The sequence below is a fragment of the Sminthopsis crassicaudata genome, chromosome 4, assembly GCF_048593235.1.
Source record: "Sminthopsis crassicaudata isolate SCR6 chromosome 4, ASM4859323v1, whole genome shotgun sequence".
NCBI classification, from domain to species: Eukaryota; Metazoa; Chordata; class Mammalia; order Dasyuromorphia; family Dasyuridae; genus Sminthopsis; species Sminthopsis crassicaudata.
Window position 1 is genome coordinate 290231360 of NC_133620.1, and position 20079 is coordinate 290251438.

At 38.0% G+C, this 20079-nt stretch overlaps 1 protein-coding gene across 4 annotated transcripts; it reads right to left on the bottom strand.

Moving 5' to 3' along the window:
- Positions 1-57: 57 nt before the first annotated feature.
- Positions 58-19855, bottom strand: LOC141566562 (gametogenetin-binding protein 1-like). Of its 4 annotated transcripts, none has more exons than XM_074311256.1 (6): positions 19293-19855; positions 18555-18673; positions 18040-18134; positions 17562-17700; positions 3808-3947; positions 58-391 (listed from the first exon to the last, which is right to left on the bottom strand). In XM_074311256.1, exons 1-6 carry the CDS (start codon positions 19721-19723, stop codon positions 341-343), a joined length of 975 nt encoding a protein of 324 aa, XP_074167357.1. In that variant the 5' UTR covers positions 19724-19855; the 3' UTR covers positions 58-340. The 4 variants fall into 4 exon arrangements, with proteins under 4 accessions (XP_074167357.1, XP_074167358.1, XP_074167355.1 ...); XM_074311257.1 differs by having other exon boundaries at positions 18040-18131; positions 19293-19854; XM_074311254.1 differs by having other exon boundaries at positions 17562-17712; positions 19293-19853.
- Positions 19856-20079: the final 224 nt, after the last annotated feature.

Consider the following 20079-nt stretch of genomic DNA (forward strand, 5'->3'; position numbering starts at 1 on the left):
TCGTTTCAAGAGCCAAGAATAAGAAAAGGGGATGAGAAATTGAGAGGAGATGATATGCAAAGTCAATCTGGATTTTTAATAACAGTGACTGAATCTGTTCAATGAGTGGCCCCTGAGCACAAGGACCCACAATATCAGCCATGTGCTCCAGAAGGGAGCACAAATGGACCGAACCACCCAAGCCCATCATACAAACATAGGGAAACAGCCCAACCCACAACACCATCTTCATGGAAGTGCTAGTTGGGGGAGAGGAATACCCTCTTTGTCTCTCCATTCCTCCCCCACCTGAGGTGTCTGCAGAGGGAGAAAGCAGACTCAGCGGAGTCTTGACCAAGTTTCAGTCTGGGGGCCAATTTCCCATTTCATCCATCTCTTCCAGGAGCAGGTGCTAGTGGGGCAGAGAGAAAGAGACAGAAAGACTCAATACTCTCACCTTCCCCATTACCCAATTCCCACATGCCCCTTCTACCAATTCCTCACTTACCCTTACCTATTTCCTCCAACCTAGTCCACCCCTAAGCCTTGCTTCCCAATGCTCCTCTCTCTCAGCCCTAACCACCAGCTCAACCTTCGTATTTCCTAGCTGTCTTTGATTCCAAACCATCTATTTTTTTAATGGATGGAAATGACTCTTTTCCCACCCCTGTAGGAATCTAAATAGTAATAATAAAAACTGACATTTATATATCAATTTAAAGCTGGCAAATATATGCTTTATATATGCTTTCATTTAAGCTTCACACTCTGTGAGTTAGGATTACAGTTAGAAACAGAATCAACTAAATACTTTAGTTAATATTGTCCTTTTTACAGATGAAAAAATTTAATCAAAAAATTCAGTGGCTTGCTCGAGATAATATAATTTGTAAGTATCAGAGACAGGATTCAAATCCCAGAATTTTATAGCACACAATCCATAGCTAACAGGGACAACTTCTGCTGGATATGAAACACCATGTGGCTTACTCCTTACTTGCTCCATGTCCCATTTTTCTACCTTAATTACCATGACCCTCATCTTTATCTCATTACTACGGGTGAATAATCAAAATAAACACAGGGAGGGCAAATTTATCCTGCCCTTGATATTAATTCTGCTTCTTCAGTCTTTTTTAAAAGGTTAAAAAAGAGAAGCCACTTCCTCTCCAAGGTTCCCAGAATGCTCCTAAAGCTAAGGATTATCCTACCCACTTCACTGCCTGCTATTTCTAAGGACAGAAGGAGATGAGGACAATACACTTTTAAAGGCTTCCCAGGATACCCCTGAAATGGCCCTATCACTGGAATCCACCACTATATTTATGTGAAGTCAGGTTTTTATACCAATAATACTATATGAAGCCTGATCTGCTATGGCTACAGTATAATTCCTTGGACCACAATTCTGGGAGTTGGGGGAGAAGCAGTCTTAATGACTGAATTTTACCTATCTTCATCTATCTATCTATATATCTATATTTGAGCAGTACCAGAATTATACTACATAGGCTGGAAGGAGGAAGAGCTCTAGTCAAATTCTTCTTCAAATGAGTAAGAGTAAGAATGATTTTTAAAGATATAATGGTCAGGGCAGCTAGTTGGTGTAGCGGATAGAGCACCAGCCTTGAAGTCAGGAAGACCTGAGTTCAAACTTGGCCTCAGACACTTAATACTTCCTAGCTGTGTGACCCTAAGGCAAGTCACTTAACCTCAATTGCCTCATAAAAAAATAAAAATAAAAGATTTAATGGCCAAAGTGTAGAAAAGAATTGGCATGAAGAAGAAGGGTTACAACAGAGTCATAATTAGAAATTGTTAATCAACTTTGCAATTAATTTTTACTGTGCAAAAATAATAAAGATAAATTCAGTGGGGGATATATTAACATTATAATAACTTGCACCTTTTAGATTTTGTTATACAGACAAAGCTTTTATCATCTACCCCTAGTTTCAGTCCTGGATCATAGTCCAGTCTGCTGAATGACATTTTGGCATTTTGAGGTATGATTTATGAATAAATATGAGAACTTCTCTTTCCTTCCTTATCTATCTCTGTCTCTGATTCTGACAGAGAGAGAGAGAGAGAGAGAGAGAGAGAGAGAGAGAGACAGAGAGACAGAGAGACAGAGAGAGAGACAGAGAGAGACAGAGACAGAGACAGAGAGACAGAGAGAGAGAGAGAGAGGGAGGAAGTGAAAACCAGAGACAGAGTGACACACACAGAGAGAGGCAGAGAAACAGAGAGGCAGAGAGACAGAGACAAAGTGACAGAGAGAGACAGAGAGAGGAGAGAGACAGAGACAGAGACAGAGAGAGACAGAGAGACAGAGAGAAAGAGAGAGAGAGTAATTTTGAAACTTTTTGTGCAAGGGTAAATATGTGGGAAAGAGTCTTATTGCTATTCAATATGAGTTGTTTTATTAGAAAACAATAGAATTATAAAATTTCAGGAGTGAAAAAGGCCACATTTTGTCCAATCTATACATCTTATAAAGGAGTAAACTGAGGCACCTGGGAAGAAAGGGGTGTCACCAATGTCATATAGCTAGTAAAGCCATGATGAAAACCCTAGTCTCCTGTCTCTCAGTACAGGGCTCTTTGCATCACAATGCAGCTGCCTTCCAGATAGAGCATGATTGAAATCTAAAAACTCATCAACAGTGTGAACAAGATGAATGGGGATTTAATCCTCAAAACTGGAATGGGAGGGTTCTTTTGACATTTTAGAGAGGTAATTTTAAGACAAATGAAGGATGATTCTCCTTCACCTCACACACTTCTTATTAAATGTATGTACCTCCTATTATGTCAAGGGCTTATAGACAGAAATAGATATTTGTTGACTGTATGGGTGGATGGATGTTGAATGGAGTATTAATGAGCTCAAAAAAGGTTTCAACAGCATGACATATGGATTGGTCATTGTCAGGAAAACCTAAGTTAAAACCCTATCTAAGATGCTTACAACCTAGCTAAATAACCCTGGGCAAATTATTTAATGGCTGTGTGTCCCACACCTGTAAAATGAAGGAGATGGACATCTTGGCCATTAAAGAATCTTTCATGTCTAAATTCAGAATTCTATGATCCCTTACACATGCATATGTATATATGAGTTTAAACTATAAATAACCCTTTAAGAGAAGCTGGACTCCACTTAATCTTTAAGGTTGATATGGAGAAACAACCTAGCCTTCCCATAGTCACTTCTTTGGGACCCCCTTTGGCAATGAAATTATGGGTCAAATGGGCTACAAGTCTGATTCATAGCAATTACTATATTTCTTGTGTGGAGAATATATGAAAGTGTGGAGTATGCTAAGGCACAGAACTTAGGACAGTGATTGGCACACAGTACGTATTTAATAAATGCTTACTGACTTCCAACAGTAATAAGGTAAAGCAAATTTGGTCACCCTCAGCTCAAAGAGCCAGAACTCCATCCCTCTACAAATCTTTCATCACCCACAACTTGGTCTCCACAAACTCTGTGGGAGGGAAGAGGCTATCAAATTATGTGCAAAAGTGCTAGAGCATGCTAGATCAGGGCCCTTTGGAGATACAAAAATTATTCAAAAAGATATAGTTCCTCCCTAAATGACTAAGTAGCCAATAGATAAAGATTAGGCCTCAGGAAGGAAGGCCTAGGCTAGAGGAGAGCTGGGATAGGTTCCCGGTAAAGATTTTCCCTGCCTTGGCTAGAGCATCATCAGTTTGGACCAGAGGATCACCAGAGTTTCTTTAATCTCTAGTATCCTGGGAATTATAGGATTCCCAACACCCTAAGTCTAGAAGGCAACTGAGCCATTGGACAGAACCATACCTGGCCATCCACAATGCCTGCTTCTTCCAAGGTTACCTCAGGCTGGATCAGAAGTTCTCGACCTTCCTGACCACCTGTCTTCCAGAGTCTAGACTCTCTCTGAACTGCCAGTAGCTTCTTTAGTTCATTCTCCACGAAACCTGGAGGAAAACAATCACCATCATAATAATCATCACCACCATCATCACCATTATTTTTATTAACATCATCTTAGATTTCTAGACAAGATGACCACTCCAACGGGAGGCAGGTTATTCATGCTCCACTTACCAACTCCAGCAAAACTCTAAAGTTTTTAATTTCATTTTATTTTTCTCATTTTTTATTTAAAGCTTTTTATTTACAAAACATATGCATGAGTAATTTTTCAACACTGACCCTTGCAAAACTTTGTTCCAAATTTTTCCTTCTTTCCCCTCACCCCCTCCTCTAGATGGCAGGTAGTCCAATACATGTTAAATATGTTAAAAGTATATGTTAAATCCAATATATGTATACAAATTTATACAGTTATCTTGCTGCACAAGAAAAATTGGATCTAGAAAAAAAAAACCTGAGAAGGAAAACAAAATGCAAGCAAACATCAACAGAAAGAGTGAAAATGTTATGTTGTGGTCCACACTCAGTTCCCACAGGCCTTTCTCTGGGTTTATATGGCTTTCTTCATCACTGAACAATTGTAACTGGTTTGAATCATCTCATTGTTGAAAAGAGCCATGTCCATCAGAATTGATCATTGTATAGTCTTGTTGCTATGTATAATGGTCTCCTGGTTCTGCTCATTTCACTCAGCATCAGTTCATGTAAGCCTCTCCAGGCCTTTCTAAAATCATCCTGTTGATTCTGTCTTACAGAATAATAATATTCCATAACATTCATACACCACAATTTATTCAGCCATTCTCCAATTGATGGACAAGCAGAAACATCAACTGAGGAGCACTGGGGCTAACTGAGTAGGGCTGGAGCCTTAACAGGAATCATTAGGAATGCCAGGCTTAGCTGTGCTGCAGGGGTGTGGCCCTAGGTGAGAAGGAACCAGCACACCTGTGAGAGCAGAGGCAGTGAGGCAGAGATACTGTGGGCTGTGGGCTTTTGCTGGAAGGTGGTTTGGAGTTTCTGATTAGAGAGGAAAGCTGAAGTGAAGTCAGAGACACTCCTTCCCTCACCATTCCCCACCAAGCCCCCGTCCCAGGATTAGAAATACTTATTAAAAAAAAAAAAAAAAGAACTTGTAAAGAAGAAAGAACCCCATCATAGAAATGTACTATGGGAACAGGGGGAAAAAAATTAACTTGCAAAGAAGAAAGAATCCCACCATATAAACTCCTCTGGAAACAGGAAATCGGGGTTCATCTTCAGAGGAGGATCATAAAGTAAAAAGAGCTTCTATCCCAAAGAGTCCCTATCCAGAATTTATAGAAGAACTCAAAAAAAGAATTTAAAAATTAAATGAGACACATTGAGGAAAAAAATTAAAAATTAAAAAAAAAAAATCCAAGAAAAATAAGATTACAAAAAATAAGTTAAGCAACTAGAAAAGGAGATGCAGAGTCTCAAAGATGAAAATAACTCTTTGAAAATTAGAACTGGGGAGAGGAGGCAACTAGGTAGCAGCTAGGTAGCACAGCTTTGAAGTCAGGAGAACCTGAGCTCAAATGTGACCTCAGACACTTAACATGTCCTAGCTGTGTGATCCTGGGCAAGTCATTTAACCCCAATTGCCTCTGCAAAAAAAGAAAATTAGAACTGGGCAAGGGAAAGCCAGTGAAGCTATGAGAGACTAAGATATAGCAAAACATCATAAAGAATGAAAAACTAAAACACAATGTGAAACATAAGGAAAATGACAGCTATGGAGAATAGATCAAGAAGAGAAAATATAAGAATAATTAAAACGAACCCTGACACAATAATCCAAGAAAACTGTCCTGGAGTGGGGAATGTAGAAATAGAAAAAAATCCACTGATTACCATTTCAAAGAAATCCTTTGTGGAAAACACATAGGAACATTTTTGCCAAATTTTAAAACCCTTAGATCAAAGAGAACCTTTTGAAAGAAACAGGAACAAAAACAATTCAAATATGCTGGGGCTACAATTAGAATTGTACAGGACTTATCAGCAGTTACAATAAAAGACCATTGATCCTGGAATCATATCTACTGATAATCAAAAGAATAAGCATTTGGCTAAAAATATCATATCTAGCAAAATTACATATAATATTGAATGAGAAAAAATGGATATTCAATGAACTTTTAGGTTTTCAGGACTTTCTATCAATCAAATCCAAACTTAATAGAAAATTTAACATGTAAGAGCCAATATCAAAGATTAATTTCAAGGAACTCAACATGGATAAATTGTTTTATGGTTTGTTTGTTTTTTTTACATGGGAAGTCTATAGCATATGTTTAAGACTGACAACAATACAACAGCTCAAAAGAAAAACTGAGGCAGAGTTAATGTAAAAATAGCAATTATGTCATACAAATGAGATGCAGAGGCATTAAAGGGGAGAGAAGTGTTCGTAATTCTGAAAATCTGTTCACATCTGGAATAGATTAAATAGGCAACACTATACATATATATATATATATATATATATATATATATATATATATATATATATATATATATACCATGAAGGGTATAGCACCCTCCAAAATCTATAAATAAATAAGGGGAGAGGGATGAGCAGACAGAGAAGCAAAGGATGAGGAAAGAAGAAAAGAGAGAGATTTATGGGGAAGGGAAGTTAAATAATAATAATAAGACAAGTTAGGAGCTGATTTAAAGCAAAGAGTCAGGAAACTTCTGGGGGCGGAGCCAAGATGGAGATGACACACATTTCTCTCTGACCTCCTTTACAACCCTCACAATAACTACAAAATCCAGCCTCTGGATTTATGAAATTAGCTCAGGATAGGCAACACCTGCAAATATTGAGAATGCATCAAATTATCAGCAGAAGATAATTTCAAAGATCTCCAAAAAAAGTCTGTTTCAACTGGAAATGGGAGGGAGGCAGCCAGGGCAACAAGTACAATCACCATTGCAATAAGTTCTGTGTCCTGGGGCAGAAAATTTTCTGGAGGAAACAGACCAGAAAAGATCTGTTTCAATCAGAAATGGGAGAGAGGCAGCAAAGCACAAACAACTGACCACAAACACCAGTGCAGACAGAGCAGGGCTCCAGGGTAGAATAATCTCAGTGTGGCAGTGAGACTTCCGAGGGGCAAAGAGTTTGTGGGAGGAAGCAGACCAGAGAAGGTCTGCTTCAATTAGAAGTGGGAGAGAGACAGCTAGGCCCGTGCAGCTGACCACAAATAACAGCACAGTTAGCTCAGAGTCTGGGAGCTTGCAGTCTCAGGGTGCCTAAGCAGACTCCAACCAAACACTAGAGCAGATAACACAGAGCCCCGGGGCTGGCGACTCCACGTGGCAAAGCCTGAACCAGGAGTGAATCAGCACTGACCCAGTACAGCTGTGGTTGCTTAGAAAATCTCTCCCATCCTAAAGGCAGGCCTTAATTTTAAAAATTAAAAAATGAGTAAAAAAGTGAAGAGGACTCTTAACAATTGAAAGCTTTTATGGCAAAAGAGAAGAGGAGACTAAAGGTATAAAATCTCCAGATGAAGCTCCAAGGGGTGAAATAACTTAGTCCCCATCACACAAGGTTCTCCTAGAAGAACTTATAAAGGATCTTAAAAGAGAATTAGAGGAAAAATGGGGAAAGGAAATGAAAGCTTTGCAAGAGAGTCTGGAAAAAGGCAACACATGCGAAAGAATCCAGCCATTCTGGAGAGCAATCTGGAATTATGCCCAAAAAGTTATCAAACTGTGCATACCCTTTGACCCAGCAGCGCTACTACTGGGATTATATCCCAAAGAAATACTAAAGAGCGGAAAGAAACATATATGTGCCAAAATGTTTGTGGCAGCTCTATTTGTTGTAGCTAGAAACTGGAAGATGAATGGATGTCCATCAGTTGGAGAATGGTTGGGTAAATTGTGGTATATGAAGGTTATGGAATATTATTGCTCGGTAAGAAATGACCAGCAGGAGGAATATAGAGAGGCCTGGAGAGACTTAAATCAACTGATGCTGAGTGAAATGAGCAGAACCAGAAGATCACTGTACACTTCAACAACAATACTGTATGAGGATGTATTCTGATGGAAGTGGAAATCTTCAACATAAAGAAGATCCAACTCACTTCCAGTTGATCAATGATGGACAGAGGTAGCTACACCCAGAGAAGAAAACACTGGGAGGGGAATGTAAATTGTTAGCACTAATATCTGTCTGCCCAGGTTACATGTACCTTCGGATTCTAATGTTTATTGTGCAACAAGAAAATGATATTCACACACATGTATTGTACCTAGACTATATTGTAACACATGTAAAATGTATGGTATTGCCTGTCGTCGGGGGGAGGGAATAGAGGGAGGGGGGGTAATTTGGAAAAATGAATACAAGGGATAATATTATAAAATATATATATATATATATATATATATATATATATATATATAATAAAAAAAAAAAAAAAAAGGAAAAAGGCAACACAAAATAGACATAGTAAAATGGAAAAAGCATATAACTCATTAAAAGATCGATTGATAAACTAGAAAAAGAAAACAACTCCCAGAAAAACAGAATCTGTGAAACAGAAAAACAAAATAACTTCTTAAAAAAAAAATTTAGGAAATGCAAAAAGAAAATAACTCCCTAAAAAATCAGAATTTATGAAATGGGAAAAAAATCCCATAGAATAAACCAACTCATTCAAAAATTCAATTGGACAAATACAAAAATAAGTTTAAAAAAAAAAAGTAAATGAAGAAAATAACACACTAAAATTCCGAATTGAACAATTGGAAACAAAAGATTCAATAAGGCAACAAGAATCAGTCAAGCAAAACCAAAAAATGAAAAAAAAAGAAAAAGAAAAAGAAAAAAATGTAAAATATCTAATGGGGAAAACAACCAATCTGGAAGATAAATCTAGGAATTATTGGACTCCTTGAAATACATGATGAAAAAAAAGCCTAGACACTATTTTTCAGGAAATCATCAAAGAGAACTGTCCAGATGTCATGGAAACAGAAGGTAAAATAGACACTGAAAGAATTCATCCATCACCTACAGAAAGAGATCCCAAAATTGAAACTCCAAGAAATATTATGGCTAAATTCTAGAATTATCAGATCAAGGAAAAATACAGAAAAAAATATAGCAGCCAAAAGGAAACAATTTAAATACCAAGGAGCCACAATAAGGATCATTCAGGCTCTAGCAGCTTCCACATTGAAGGATTGAAGGACTGAAGGACCTGGAATCTGATATTCCAAAAAGCAAAGAACCTTAGTATTCAGCCAAGAATAAACTACCTTGCTAAAATGAGCATTTTCTTCCAGAGAAGAAGATGGACATTCAATGAAATAGGTGAATTCCATATATTTCTAATGAAAAAAACAGCTAAACAAAAAGTTTGACCTCCAAGTATAGGACTCAAGAGAAGCATTAAAAAGGTAAAAAGAACTCTTGAGAACTGTATTTCTATTATGAGTATACATAAAGAGTATATGTATAATTTGGTTTATTGTTGTAATATAAAAAAGGATTTAGAGGTGGAAAGGAAATTGTACCACAAAAAGGGGAAGTGGAGGTAAAAAAGAGGGAAATTACATCTCACAAAGAAGCAATGGAAACCTATTATATCTGCAGGAAAGAAGGGAGGGGGGTGATCATAGTGTGAATCTTAGTCTTATCAGAATTGGCTCAAAGAGAAAATATTAGACATATTCCATTTACAGAGAAACTTCTCCCACCTCATTGAAAAGTGGGAGGGGAAAGAGCAAAAGGGAAGGGGTAGAATAAATAGAAGGGATTACAGAAATTGAAAGGGAAAGCTTTAAGAAAAGGGGAGGGGCTCTAAGGGGAAGGGAGGGATCCTAAAGAGGGAAGGCTGCCTGAGGCAAGTGGTGTTCATAAGTTTAATACTGGGGAGGGGGTAAGGGGAAAAGGAAAACAAAAACAATCTAGGGTTAACAAATGGCAGGAAATTAGTAATTTTAATTATAAATGTGAATGGGGTAAACTTCGCAATAAAATGGAGGCAGATAGCAGACTGGATTAAAAGCCAGAATCCTACAATATGCAGTTTATAGAAAACACACTCGAAGCAGGGCGATACTTACAGAGTAAAGGTAAAAGACTAAAATAGAATCTACTATGCTTCAGGCGAAGTAAAAAAGCAGGGATAGCCATTCTGATCTCAGATCAAGCAAAAGCAAAAATTGATCTAATTTTTAAAAATAAGGGCACTATATCTTGCTAAAGGGCAGCATGGATAATGAAGCAATATCAATACTAAACATATATGCACCAAGTGGTATAGCATTTAAATTCCTAAAGGAGAAGTTAAGAGAGCTGCAAGAAGAAATAGACAGCAAAACTAAAATAGTGGGAGATATCAACCTTGCACTCTCAAACTAGATAAATCAAACCACGAAATAAATAAGAAAGAAAAAAAAACACTAGAAAAGTTAGGTATGATAGATCTTTGGAGAAAACTAAATGGAGACAGGAGTATGCTTTCTTCTCGGCAGTTCATGGAACCTATACAAAAATTGACCATATATTAGAATTTAAAGACCTCAAATTCAAATGCAGAAATAGTAAATGCATCCTTTTCAGATCATGATGCAATAAAAATTACATTCAATAAAGCGCCAGGGGAAAATAGACTAAAAAGTAATTGGAAACTAAATAATCTAATCCTAAAGAATGATTGGGTGAAACAGCAAATCATAGACACAATTAATAATTTCACCCAAGAGAATGATAATAATGAGACGACATACAAAATGTGTGGAATGCAGCCAAGGTGGTAATAAGGGGAAATTTTATATCTCTAGACGCCTACTTACATAAAATAGAAAAAGAGAAAATCAATGAATTAGGCTTACAACTAAAAAAAACTAGAAAAAGAGAAAGTTAAAAACCCCCAATCAAAAACTAAACCTGAAATTCTAAAAATAAAAGGAGAGATTAATACAATTGAAATTTAAGAAAAAGCTATTGAACAAATAAAACTAAGAATTGGTTCTATGAAAAAAAAAAATAGATAAACCCTTAGTAAATTTGATTAGAAAAAGGAAAGAGGAAAATCAAATTGTTAGTCTTAAAAATGAAAAGGGAGAACTTTCCACTAATGAAAAGGAAACTAAAGCAATAATTAGGAGTTATTTTGCCCAATTTTATGCCAATAAATTTGATAACTTAAATGAAATGGAAGAATATCTTCAAAAATATAGCTTGCCCAGATTAACAGAGGAAGAAGTAAATTGGTTAAACAGTCTCATCTTAGAAAAAGAAATAGAACAAGCTATTAACCAACTCCCTAAGAAAAAATCCCCAGGACCAAATGGATTTACATGTGAATTCTACCAAACATTTAAAGAATAATTAACTCTAATGTATATAAACTATTTGAAAAAATAAGGAATGAAGGAGTCCTACCAAACTCCTTTTATGACACAGACATAATAGTGATACCTAAATAAGGTAGGATGAAAACAGAAAAAGAAAATTATAGACCAATCTCCCTAATGAACATTGATGCAAAAATCTTAAATAAAATATTAGCAAAAAGACTACAGAAAATCCTTGCCAAGATAATACATCTTGACCAAGTAGGATTTATACCAGGAATGCAGGAAAACTATTAATATAATTGAGTATATCAATAACCAAATTAACAAAAACCATATGATTATCTCAATAGATACTAGTGTATTAATACCAATAATTGACCCATCTCTTGATCAACAGAACAAGTTACCCCAGGGATAACAGCTCAATCCTATTTGAGAGCCCATATTGAAAATTAGGGTTTACAGCCTCCATGTTGGATCAGGACATCCAAATGATGCAACTGCTATTAATGGTTCATTTGTTCAATGATTAAAGTCCTACGTGATCTGAGTTCAGACTGGAGAAATCCAGGTCGGTTTCTATCTGTAAGTTCATTTCTTCCAGTACGAAAGGACAAGAGAAATAGGGTCAACATCCCTAATAAACCCTAGAATTAACATATGAATGCATCTCAATACATATGTCATAGTAGTGAGCTCAATATATACATCAATATGAATACATCTCTAAGTATACTTAGAGAACCCCAGAGATTCTACTAAAAAGCTATTAGAAATAATCCACATGTTTAGCAAAGTTGCAGGATGCAAAATAAATCCACGTAAGTCATCAGTATTTCTATACATCACTAACAAAATCCACAGCAAGAGATACAAAGAGAAATTCCATTTAAAATAACTGTTGATAGTATAAGATATTTGGGAATCCATCTACCAAGGGAAAATCAGGAACTATATGAGCAAAACTACAAAACACTTTCCACAAAAATGAAGTCAGATTTAAACAACTGGAAAAATATTAAGTCTTTTGGGTAGGTCAAGCAAATATAATAAAGATGACAATACTCCCTAAACTAATCTATTTATTTAGTGCTATGCCAATCAGACTCCCAAGAAACTATTTTAATGACCTAGAAAAAAATAACAACCAAATTCATCTGGAAGAACAAAAGATCAAGAATTTCGAGGGAACGAATGAAAAAAAAAAAGACTTTGACACTGAAGACGTCAGTATTTCTAGCAAAGCTGACTTCTCATCCAACCATAAACTTCCATTTTTGCCGCTTAAAACTCTTCGAGCTAGTGAATTCTTTCACAAAGAGCCTGCGCCTGCATTCAAAAGGGGATTTCCATAACTCTCTGACTGCCACTAGAACCCCATCAAGAGGACCTGAGTTTGAAGAGCTAACTAGCTCTGCTCTTTATTCAATTTTGTGAACATGGGTCCATCACTTCCCCTCTCTGAGGATGTCTCTTCAACTGCAAAATAACACAGATGTCTCATTAAGATCCTCTCAACCATACCCACTACGGAAGCTTGAGCAGCTGTACAAGTAAGTACTCAGACAGCCGTTTTCTCCCCTCTCTGCAAAGTCAGGATACATGTGACTGACACACATATACATATGTACATACATACACATTCTTTTCCTATGCTCTTTCCTGTTTCACTATACCCAGGTATTCCAAAAGCCTCTAGAATTCAGTATAAAATAAGTTGTTATACCTACAGCCTCCAGGCAAATACTGTCATTCTGAGATCTTGGCCCAGAGATTTGGATCATTCTAAGTTCTCCCAGTTTGGCTTTTGACTACATTTCCTTGTTATGAATACAAAGCCATTGTTTTTGCTTGGCCTGTGACTATTCAACTCTCTAGAAATAAACTAGCAAACTCAGTCATTCCCAAAATTTCCCCTAGAAGCCTATGAAGCATGTGGAAAAACCAGAGCCTAGGTCCAATATATGGTGGATGAGATAGACCCCTATATTAGCTTGGCAGATCACATACTGGCCAAAGAGATGGGGGAGAAGGAAAATGGTTTTTCCTTACCTCAATAATTCACAGTCATCTAATTCTGTCTCCTCAGCTGGAGAGAGCTGGATTAAGATCAGAAAGGGAAGAGCCCCAAATCACATTTCTAAACTAACCCTAGCCTACACAACTACTTATTAAAGAGTCTTCCCAGATTCCACTTCCAACCCACCCCCAAAATACAATGTACAAACTAATGTCACAATTCATCTTGTCATTTGGTGGCATCTTGTGGCAATAATGAGTATTGCCTACCTCTATTTAGGGAGCAACTAACAACTTAGCTGGTTCTGTAAGACTTCTCCACTCTTCAAATATATTTAGTATTCCCTAAATAAAGACATTCCAGAATATTTGAAAAGTCTAGCTTATTTATTTGAACTGATGCAGAATGGCAAACAATTCTGAAAGATTTAGGAATTCGGATCACTTGGCTGTTAGGCCAAGCATAATTCCAAAGGATTCTTGATCTAACAGATACTCTCTTGATAGAGAGGTGAAGGACTCAAAAGTGCAGAATGAATTTTTTTTGGATGGCAAATTCAAAAAATTTTTTTGCTCGATTATATATGTGCATAAAAATTCATTTTGTCGTTTTTCCCTCCCTTGCTTTCTCAATGTTGAGTATGCACACTTAAAATAAATTTAATTTTTAATTTATTAATTTTAATTAAATTTTTAAAATGTAGTTTCTTATTTACCATCCACTTGGGTGAGGATTGGTGAAACCTTAGATGCTTTAAATAATCCTGCCCAGATACTTAAGAAAAATAATAGGGAATTGCCCCCATGAGAAAAGTTCCTCTACCAATGGAGATTGCATGTTTGGCCTTAAAAGAGCTACCTAGAGCCCTGGGAAGTTAGATGCCCAAGGTCACATAGTTGCCTGTGTCAGGGGCAGGACTCAAATTCAAGTCTTCTGGGTTGAATCTCTATTCACCATGCTTGTTGCCTCTATAATATAATTAAGTAGAAATTGAAGAGGTCTTTTCAACTCTCCACCAAGTTTCTTTAGGAGGAGAGGTGTGGCAAGGGAAAATCCATCAAGATTTGAAGGCATTATATATCTGTGCCTCTGATAAAGTCTTCTGAAGTTGGGAGATTTTTCTGTACCTTAGAAGAACTTTTGTTCTTCCAGAGGTTGTCAAGGGACAAAAGCCTTGATAACAATGGGGAGAGCCGTGTCTCCCTAGACACAAAATCCTTTGGAGTTTTTTTTCTGCATTAAAAGAAATAGTGACTTTTTTTTTTCCAGGTCTTGGCATTACCTAGCGAAAAAATGGGTGGCTAGGACTACTAGAAACTGCAGGAATTCCACTGAGCTAAGACAAAAAACAAGCAAGTAGCCCAATGATGCCTTTGCTGGTGGAAGAGAGGACTTACAACAGAATAAGCCTTGACATGTTTTGATGGACACTTTGTAGGCACACAGAGACTGGGGGAGAATAATTCTTCCTTCCCACTCTCTGTCCCCTGCCTTTATCTTTTGCAGAAAACTGCTGGGAACTGTAAGGAATTTCAGGAAATCATTCTTAAATTTCTTGGATGAGTGAGGTAACCCAGGAAAGAGCTTCCTGTGAGTGATGCTCACTTATAACTGATTAGAAATTACTTGAGATCTTGGAAAGATCCTTTTTTTTTAGGGTTTTTTTTTGGGGGGTTTAGTTCTCAAAGGCTATATATTATTTTCTTTTATTATGTACTGCATATTCAAAAAAGAGAAATGAGGTTGAATATATGGGGAGGGGAGGGATATTTTTTCAGGGTTCTCTTCCCAACCCAGAGAAATAAGAAATGTCTCAAAAACTTATTCTGAAGCTAATGCTGTTATATAATATGGCATAAGATTTAACTAAGAAATAGCTTAATAATTGTTAGAGGATTGGAAAACATTTATATTCCACACTGAGCTGAAAGGATCCCAGATCTAGGGTTCTCAAAGGTCATCTTATTTTACAAATAAGGAAACTGAGGTCAAGGTATAAAGTGATTTGTCCAATGACACACAGGTAGTAAACTTTGGAAAAGACATTTGATCCCAGATCTTCTAGACTCTCGAACCAGAGTTTGTTGGAGTTTTTCTCCAAATTTATTATGCTGGCACTACTGAAAAAGATCTTCTAGGTAGATGCTTAGGAGGGAGATGAATGCAAATGTGTTCCTGTTGGAATCTTCAGATGCTTGAATAGGGGTTCTTAGTCTGAGAATCCATAAACTTTTTTTTAAAAAATATTTTTATGTTAGCTTTTTATTTTTCAAAATACATGCAAAGATGGTTTTCAACATTCATCCTTGCAAAACCTTGTGTTCCAAATTTTTCTCCCTCCCTTTACAAACTACTTTGGTAATTATATTTCAATATAATTTATTTCCTTTATAATCCTTCATATTCTATGCATTTGAAAACATAATTCTGAGGAATCCATAAAAATTTCACCAGATTGTCAAAGGGTCAATGACACACATACAAACTAATAACTCCTGCTCCAGAGCCTTCCTAATCTCCAGGAGTTGGGGGAAGAGAAGCAATAGAAAACTACCATAAAAATCCTTGTCTTAAGATATGGAATTCTTGAGTTTTACATTAATCCTGGCAGTTTCTTGGTTTGTCTTTCACAATCTGTCTTGATTTATAGTCATATTCATGCCAGACAAGTGTAAAATTTTACATTCCATCTATCCTATATTTTTTTCCTTTGTACTTATTTAGAATACAAAGTCCTGGAAAACAAGGACCAATTTTTTGCTTTTGTTTTTTCTTTGTATTTCCAGAACATAGCTTGATTGCCTGGCTCATGGTAAGCACTTAATACTTGTTGATTGATTGAGAGTGAGATTTGATTAGGGAGAGCCACTTAAGTCACAGGCAAGCTGCATCAAATATAGCACAGCCATTAGAATAAAAGAGTTCACTCTTGACCCCTAGAGATGCCAGGCTTCCAAATTTTTTTTTTAAAAAAAGGTCATGTCCTAGATACAGACTACTCTTTAGATGCCTCAGAGGAAGTTGCCATTTCTACATACTGTTACCCCAGAGGAATCTGCACCCTGCCTGGCATTTGTTAGAGAGAATCAGGGGGCTTGCACTGGTTGTGATGCAAAGGTTAGAAATAGAAACACCACTATCCCAGCCTTCCCCTTACAGCTTAGAAAAGTTTAGAAGACATGGCTAAAATCACTCTGGGGGAGTGCTAAGAACCTTCTGGTCACATACCTACCTATGACCCAAGAAAGTTGTGGGGAGTAGTGCAAAGGAGTAAGATGGAAGTAAACTGTGTGTTCTCCAGGTTGTTGAATATGCATTCCCTTGAACATCATTTGCTCACAATAATAAGGCTTAGAGATAGAAAGGAACGCACTAAGTCTGAGACTCTCCTTATCTATAATACCTCTGTGCCTAGGATGGGGGAGGGATAAATGACTGGAAGGAACTAATAAAGGGAGTTGTTAATAAGAATTCTGTTGATAAGACTGGGATGGGTCTAGCTAGGTAGAGAAGTAGATAGAGCACTAGCCCTGAAGTCAGGAAAACTCATCTTCTTGAGTTCAAATCTACTTAGTAGCTGTGAAACTCTGGACAAGTCACTTAGTCTGCTTGCCACAGTTTCCTCATCTGTAAAATAGAGAAGGAAATGGCAAGCCACTCCAGTATCCTTGCCAAAAATAAAAAATAAAAATAAAAAAAAACAACCTCAAATGGGGTCACAAAGAATCAACAAATCAGTCAGAGGAGAAACTGGGGGGGGAAAGATTGTTCTTATAAGCATTGCCAAAGTTAAAGAAATCAGGTAGACAAAACATCAAGGGACAATGGAAAGAATGTTGGGTTCAGAAAGGATCTGGGTTCTAATTCAAACTTTACCATTTGTTACCTGAACCTTAGTTTTCATATCTGTAAAATGAGAGAATTGCCACTGCAGCTTTGATAGTCTCTGATCTTAGTGTCTTGAGTTTTAACATAAGAAGAAACGGAGCCTCGGAGAGTGACAATAATGGCATTTATGCAGTGTTTTAAGGTTTGTGATATGTTATGTATTCTGCTGACAGATTACACAGCAAGGCAGTATCAGAGTCAGGATTTAACTTACATCTTTTAACTCCCAATCCTGTCTTACTACATCATCCTGTCACATGTGCCCAGTCCATGCCAAGGATGGAAAAATGGGAGGGCTGGAGTCTTCAGGGGCTATGTGTGAGAATTCCCTCCCTATCACTACTAGTAGGATGAGGGAATCTCTTATAGGAAAGCAAAGGAAAAAGCTACTTACCCACTGTGTCTGTAGATTTGAAAGTCTTATGTAATGGAGACTGAAGAGTAGCAAAACCATGGACACTGAGACTGAAAGAACTGTCCTCTTCTTCCTCCACTTCCACATCCTCCTCATTTTCCTGATGAGTCAGACTTTCCTGTGGGGGGAACTGAGGGGTATAGGGTTCCAGGAGCCCTCAGCTAGAGGTGGAATGAGAGTCATCAAGTAAATGACAGCTCAGGGGACAGGTCTCCATGTATGCAGGAAAGGATGGAAGTGCCAGGGTTGCAGTAAGAGCTTAATAAATGCTTAGTGATTTGACTATCAAAACTTGGTGTGGCAGGGAAAATGACCTTTGACCTGTGACTCAAAATGGGCAAGCAAAGTGGGCATTAAGACAACTATGTGAGGGAGCAGAGGGGAGGAGATGTTATAAAGAGGGATTGAAACAAAGTTATCACCATTTCCCATTTGTGCCCTTCCATGCCCCTCAGACCTTCACTGTTGTTGGCTTCCGAAGCTGCTTGTATATGTTGAGGAGTCGATTCCATGGGGTTCCCTCAGCTTTTGCTGAGCCCAGTCTAAGATCTTCTGTGGAAAGAAGTGCCAATCACAGCTGGATAGCCCTGGGTCAGGGGCTGAAGGAGGGAGTAGGGGACAGGGACTTGGGATATAGGAGGATAAGAACCATGAATTCAATACTAAGTTCTCCTTGGGAAAAAAAATTCTTTAAACTCAGTTTCTACCTTTCTTTCTTTCTTCTTTTTTTTTTTTAAATTAGTTACCCCTTATTTTTCTGCATAAACCATACCCTCCTCCCAATCTCCTGAGAGGACAGGATTCCTATTATTTGCAGAATTAGGAAATGGAAAGGGATATTTATTTTTATAATTTGTTCACTGCTACATTTCTGCAACTTGATACCTTTTGGCATCAAATCTTGCCCTTTTCTTAGGACTAGAGAGATAGACACATCTCTTCTCTCCCTCCCCACCAGCTATCCCTACTCACTCTGGAGTAGACACTCTTTCTCCTCTTCTGCTGTGAAGGCCTCAGGGCTGATCTCCAGGGACCCCATAGCCATTGGGAGGCTTTCATCTTCTCCACACATGGCCTGAGCAAAATGCCCCCTGATCCCAAAGCACAGTTAGCAAGCTGGGATGGAAGTGGGGAAAGAGGATCATAATGAAAAGACATAGTAGAATGAATTAAGAGAGGGAGCAGAGAAAGCATGGATCGTGTTCACTGAAACCCCTAAAAACATTTCCTTCTCCCACAGTTTTCCTCCTCCTGTCTGTGGAACCTTTAGTACAGGAATCAAAAGAAGCCTAAATTCTCCTGGTGAAGGCCGTAATTGCACAATCCAGTCACAGGCAGATTCCCACTCTGTCCATATTTGGTCTTTTGGGGAAGGGGACAATAAGTAGGGAACTAAAAGAGTGCTACACTCCCCAGAAAAGGTCAAGAAAATTAGAGATAGTAAAGTCAAGCCGGATCCAAGATGAGCATTGAGATTTCACTTCTCAGAACCTGTCACTGACAAGCCAGAGGTATTGAATTGTAGGGCTAGAATTGAATAAACTTCAGCCCAGGAAACAAAGGGAAACTGGTGAGGAAATAGAAAATTTAGACTAAGTGTCAGAGATTGGTATCCCACTGATAGCCAGTCTCCCTGATTTTCAAATCTTTTTGTTCCTCTCAGACCACTGAGATACCCTTAGACTCCCCAAATATCCCACCTTTCCTTACCTGCTCACAGACCTCATGTCTCCTGAGGCTTCTCCACCTTCTTCCTCTTTCTCCAAAAGGTCCTGGACTGCAACTGCCATTGCCAGCCTCCCCTCAAGGCCCTGGACTCCATCCTCTTGGAGTTCAGATGTGGCATGGAGACCAGAATCTCCCATACCCAGCCCTGCTATGTCTATATGGGGATGAGATTCCTTGGATCTTGGCAGGTGAAGGGCATGGGACATCTTGGCCTGAAGGAGCTGTTCTTCCTGACCAGGCCCTGAGGCCTCTTCTGTGCCCATCAGTGGTATAACATCCTGTTCCCGACCCCTGCCCAAAACCAGGGTTTGGTCAGAGTCCTGTTGACTACTTTTTCCTCCTACAAGGCTCCGGAAGAAACGGAGCACTGAGGAGCGGCTGGAACTGGGAGTTGCTGGGGCTGGGAGCTCCATCCCTGGTGGGAAGATAAGATTGGTTGAATCAAAGAGAAGGAACTGAAGGATGTCTGGCTTCTGCCACACAGATCCAACTGCTTAAGAACAGGAGGGAGTTTTCAAATTTAAACCTCTAACTGGAACCTTCCAGACATTCTAGAAGTTCCAGGGCATAGAGATGGGAGGTAAATTTGGGGGTTCAGAGGTTAAGGATAGGTCAGAGGAATGTAAGAAAAGTACCTGGAATTTATGGAAAATCTGAGGGATGGATGGATAGATAGATAGATAGATGACAGGTGGAGAAGTGGTAGAATGGATACAGACAGAAAGATAATGATAGATGGATGGATAGCTAGGTAGATAGATAAAGCACA

Bases quoted from the DNA above. Each gene is read 5' to 3' on its own strand.
- LOC141566562 (XM_074311254.1), bottom strand. From the start codon at position 19,723: ATGGAGCTCCCAGCCCCAGCAACTCCCAGTTCCAGCCGCTCCTCAGTG. The intron at 18,674-19,292 runs GTAAGGAAAGGT...CTTTGGGATCAG, and splicing joins GACATGAGGTCTGTGAGCAG to GGGGCATTTTGCTCAGGCCA. The intron at 17,713-18,039 runs GTCTGAGGGGCA...TATACCCCTCAG, and splicing joins GGAAGCCAACAACAGTGAAG to TTCCCCCCACAGGAAAGTCT.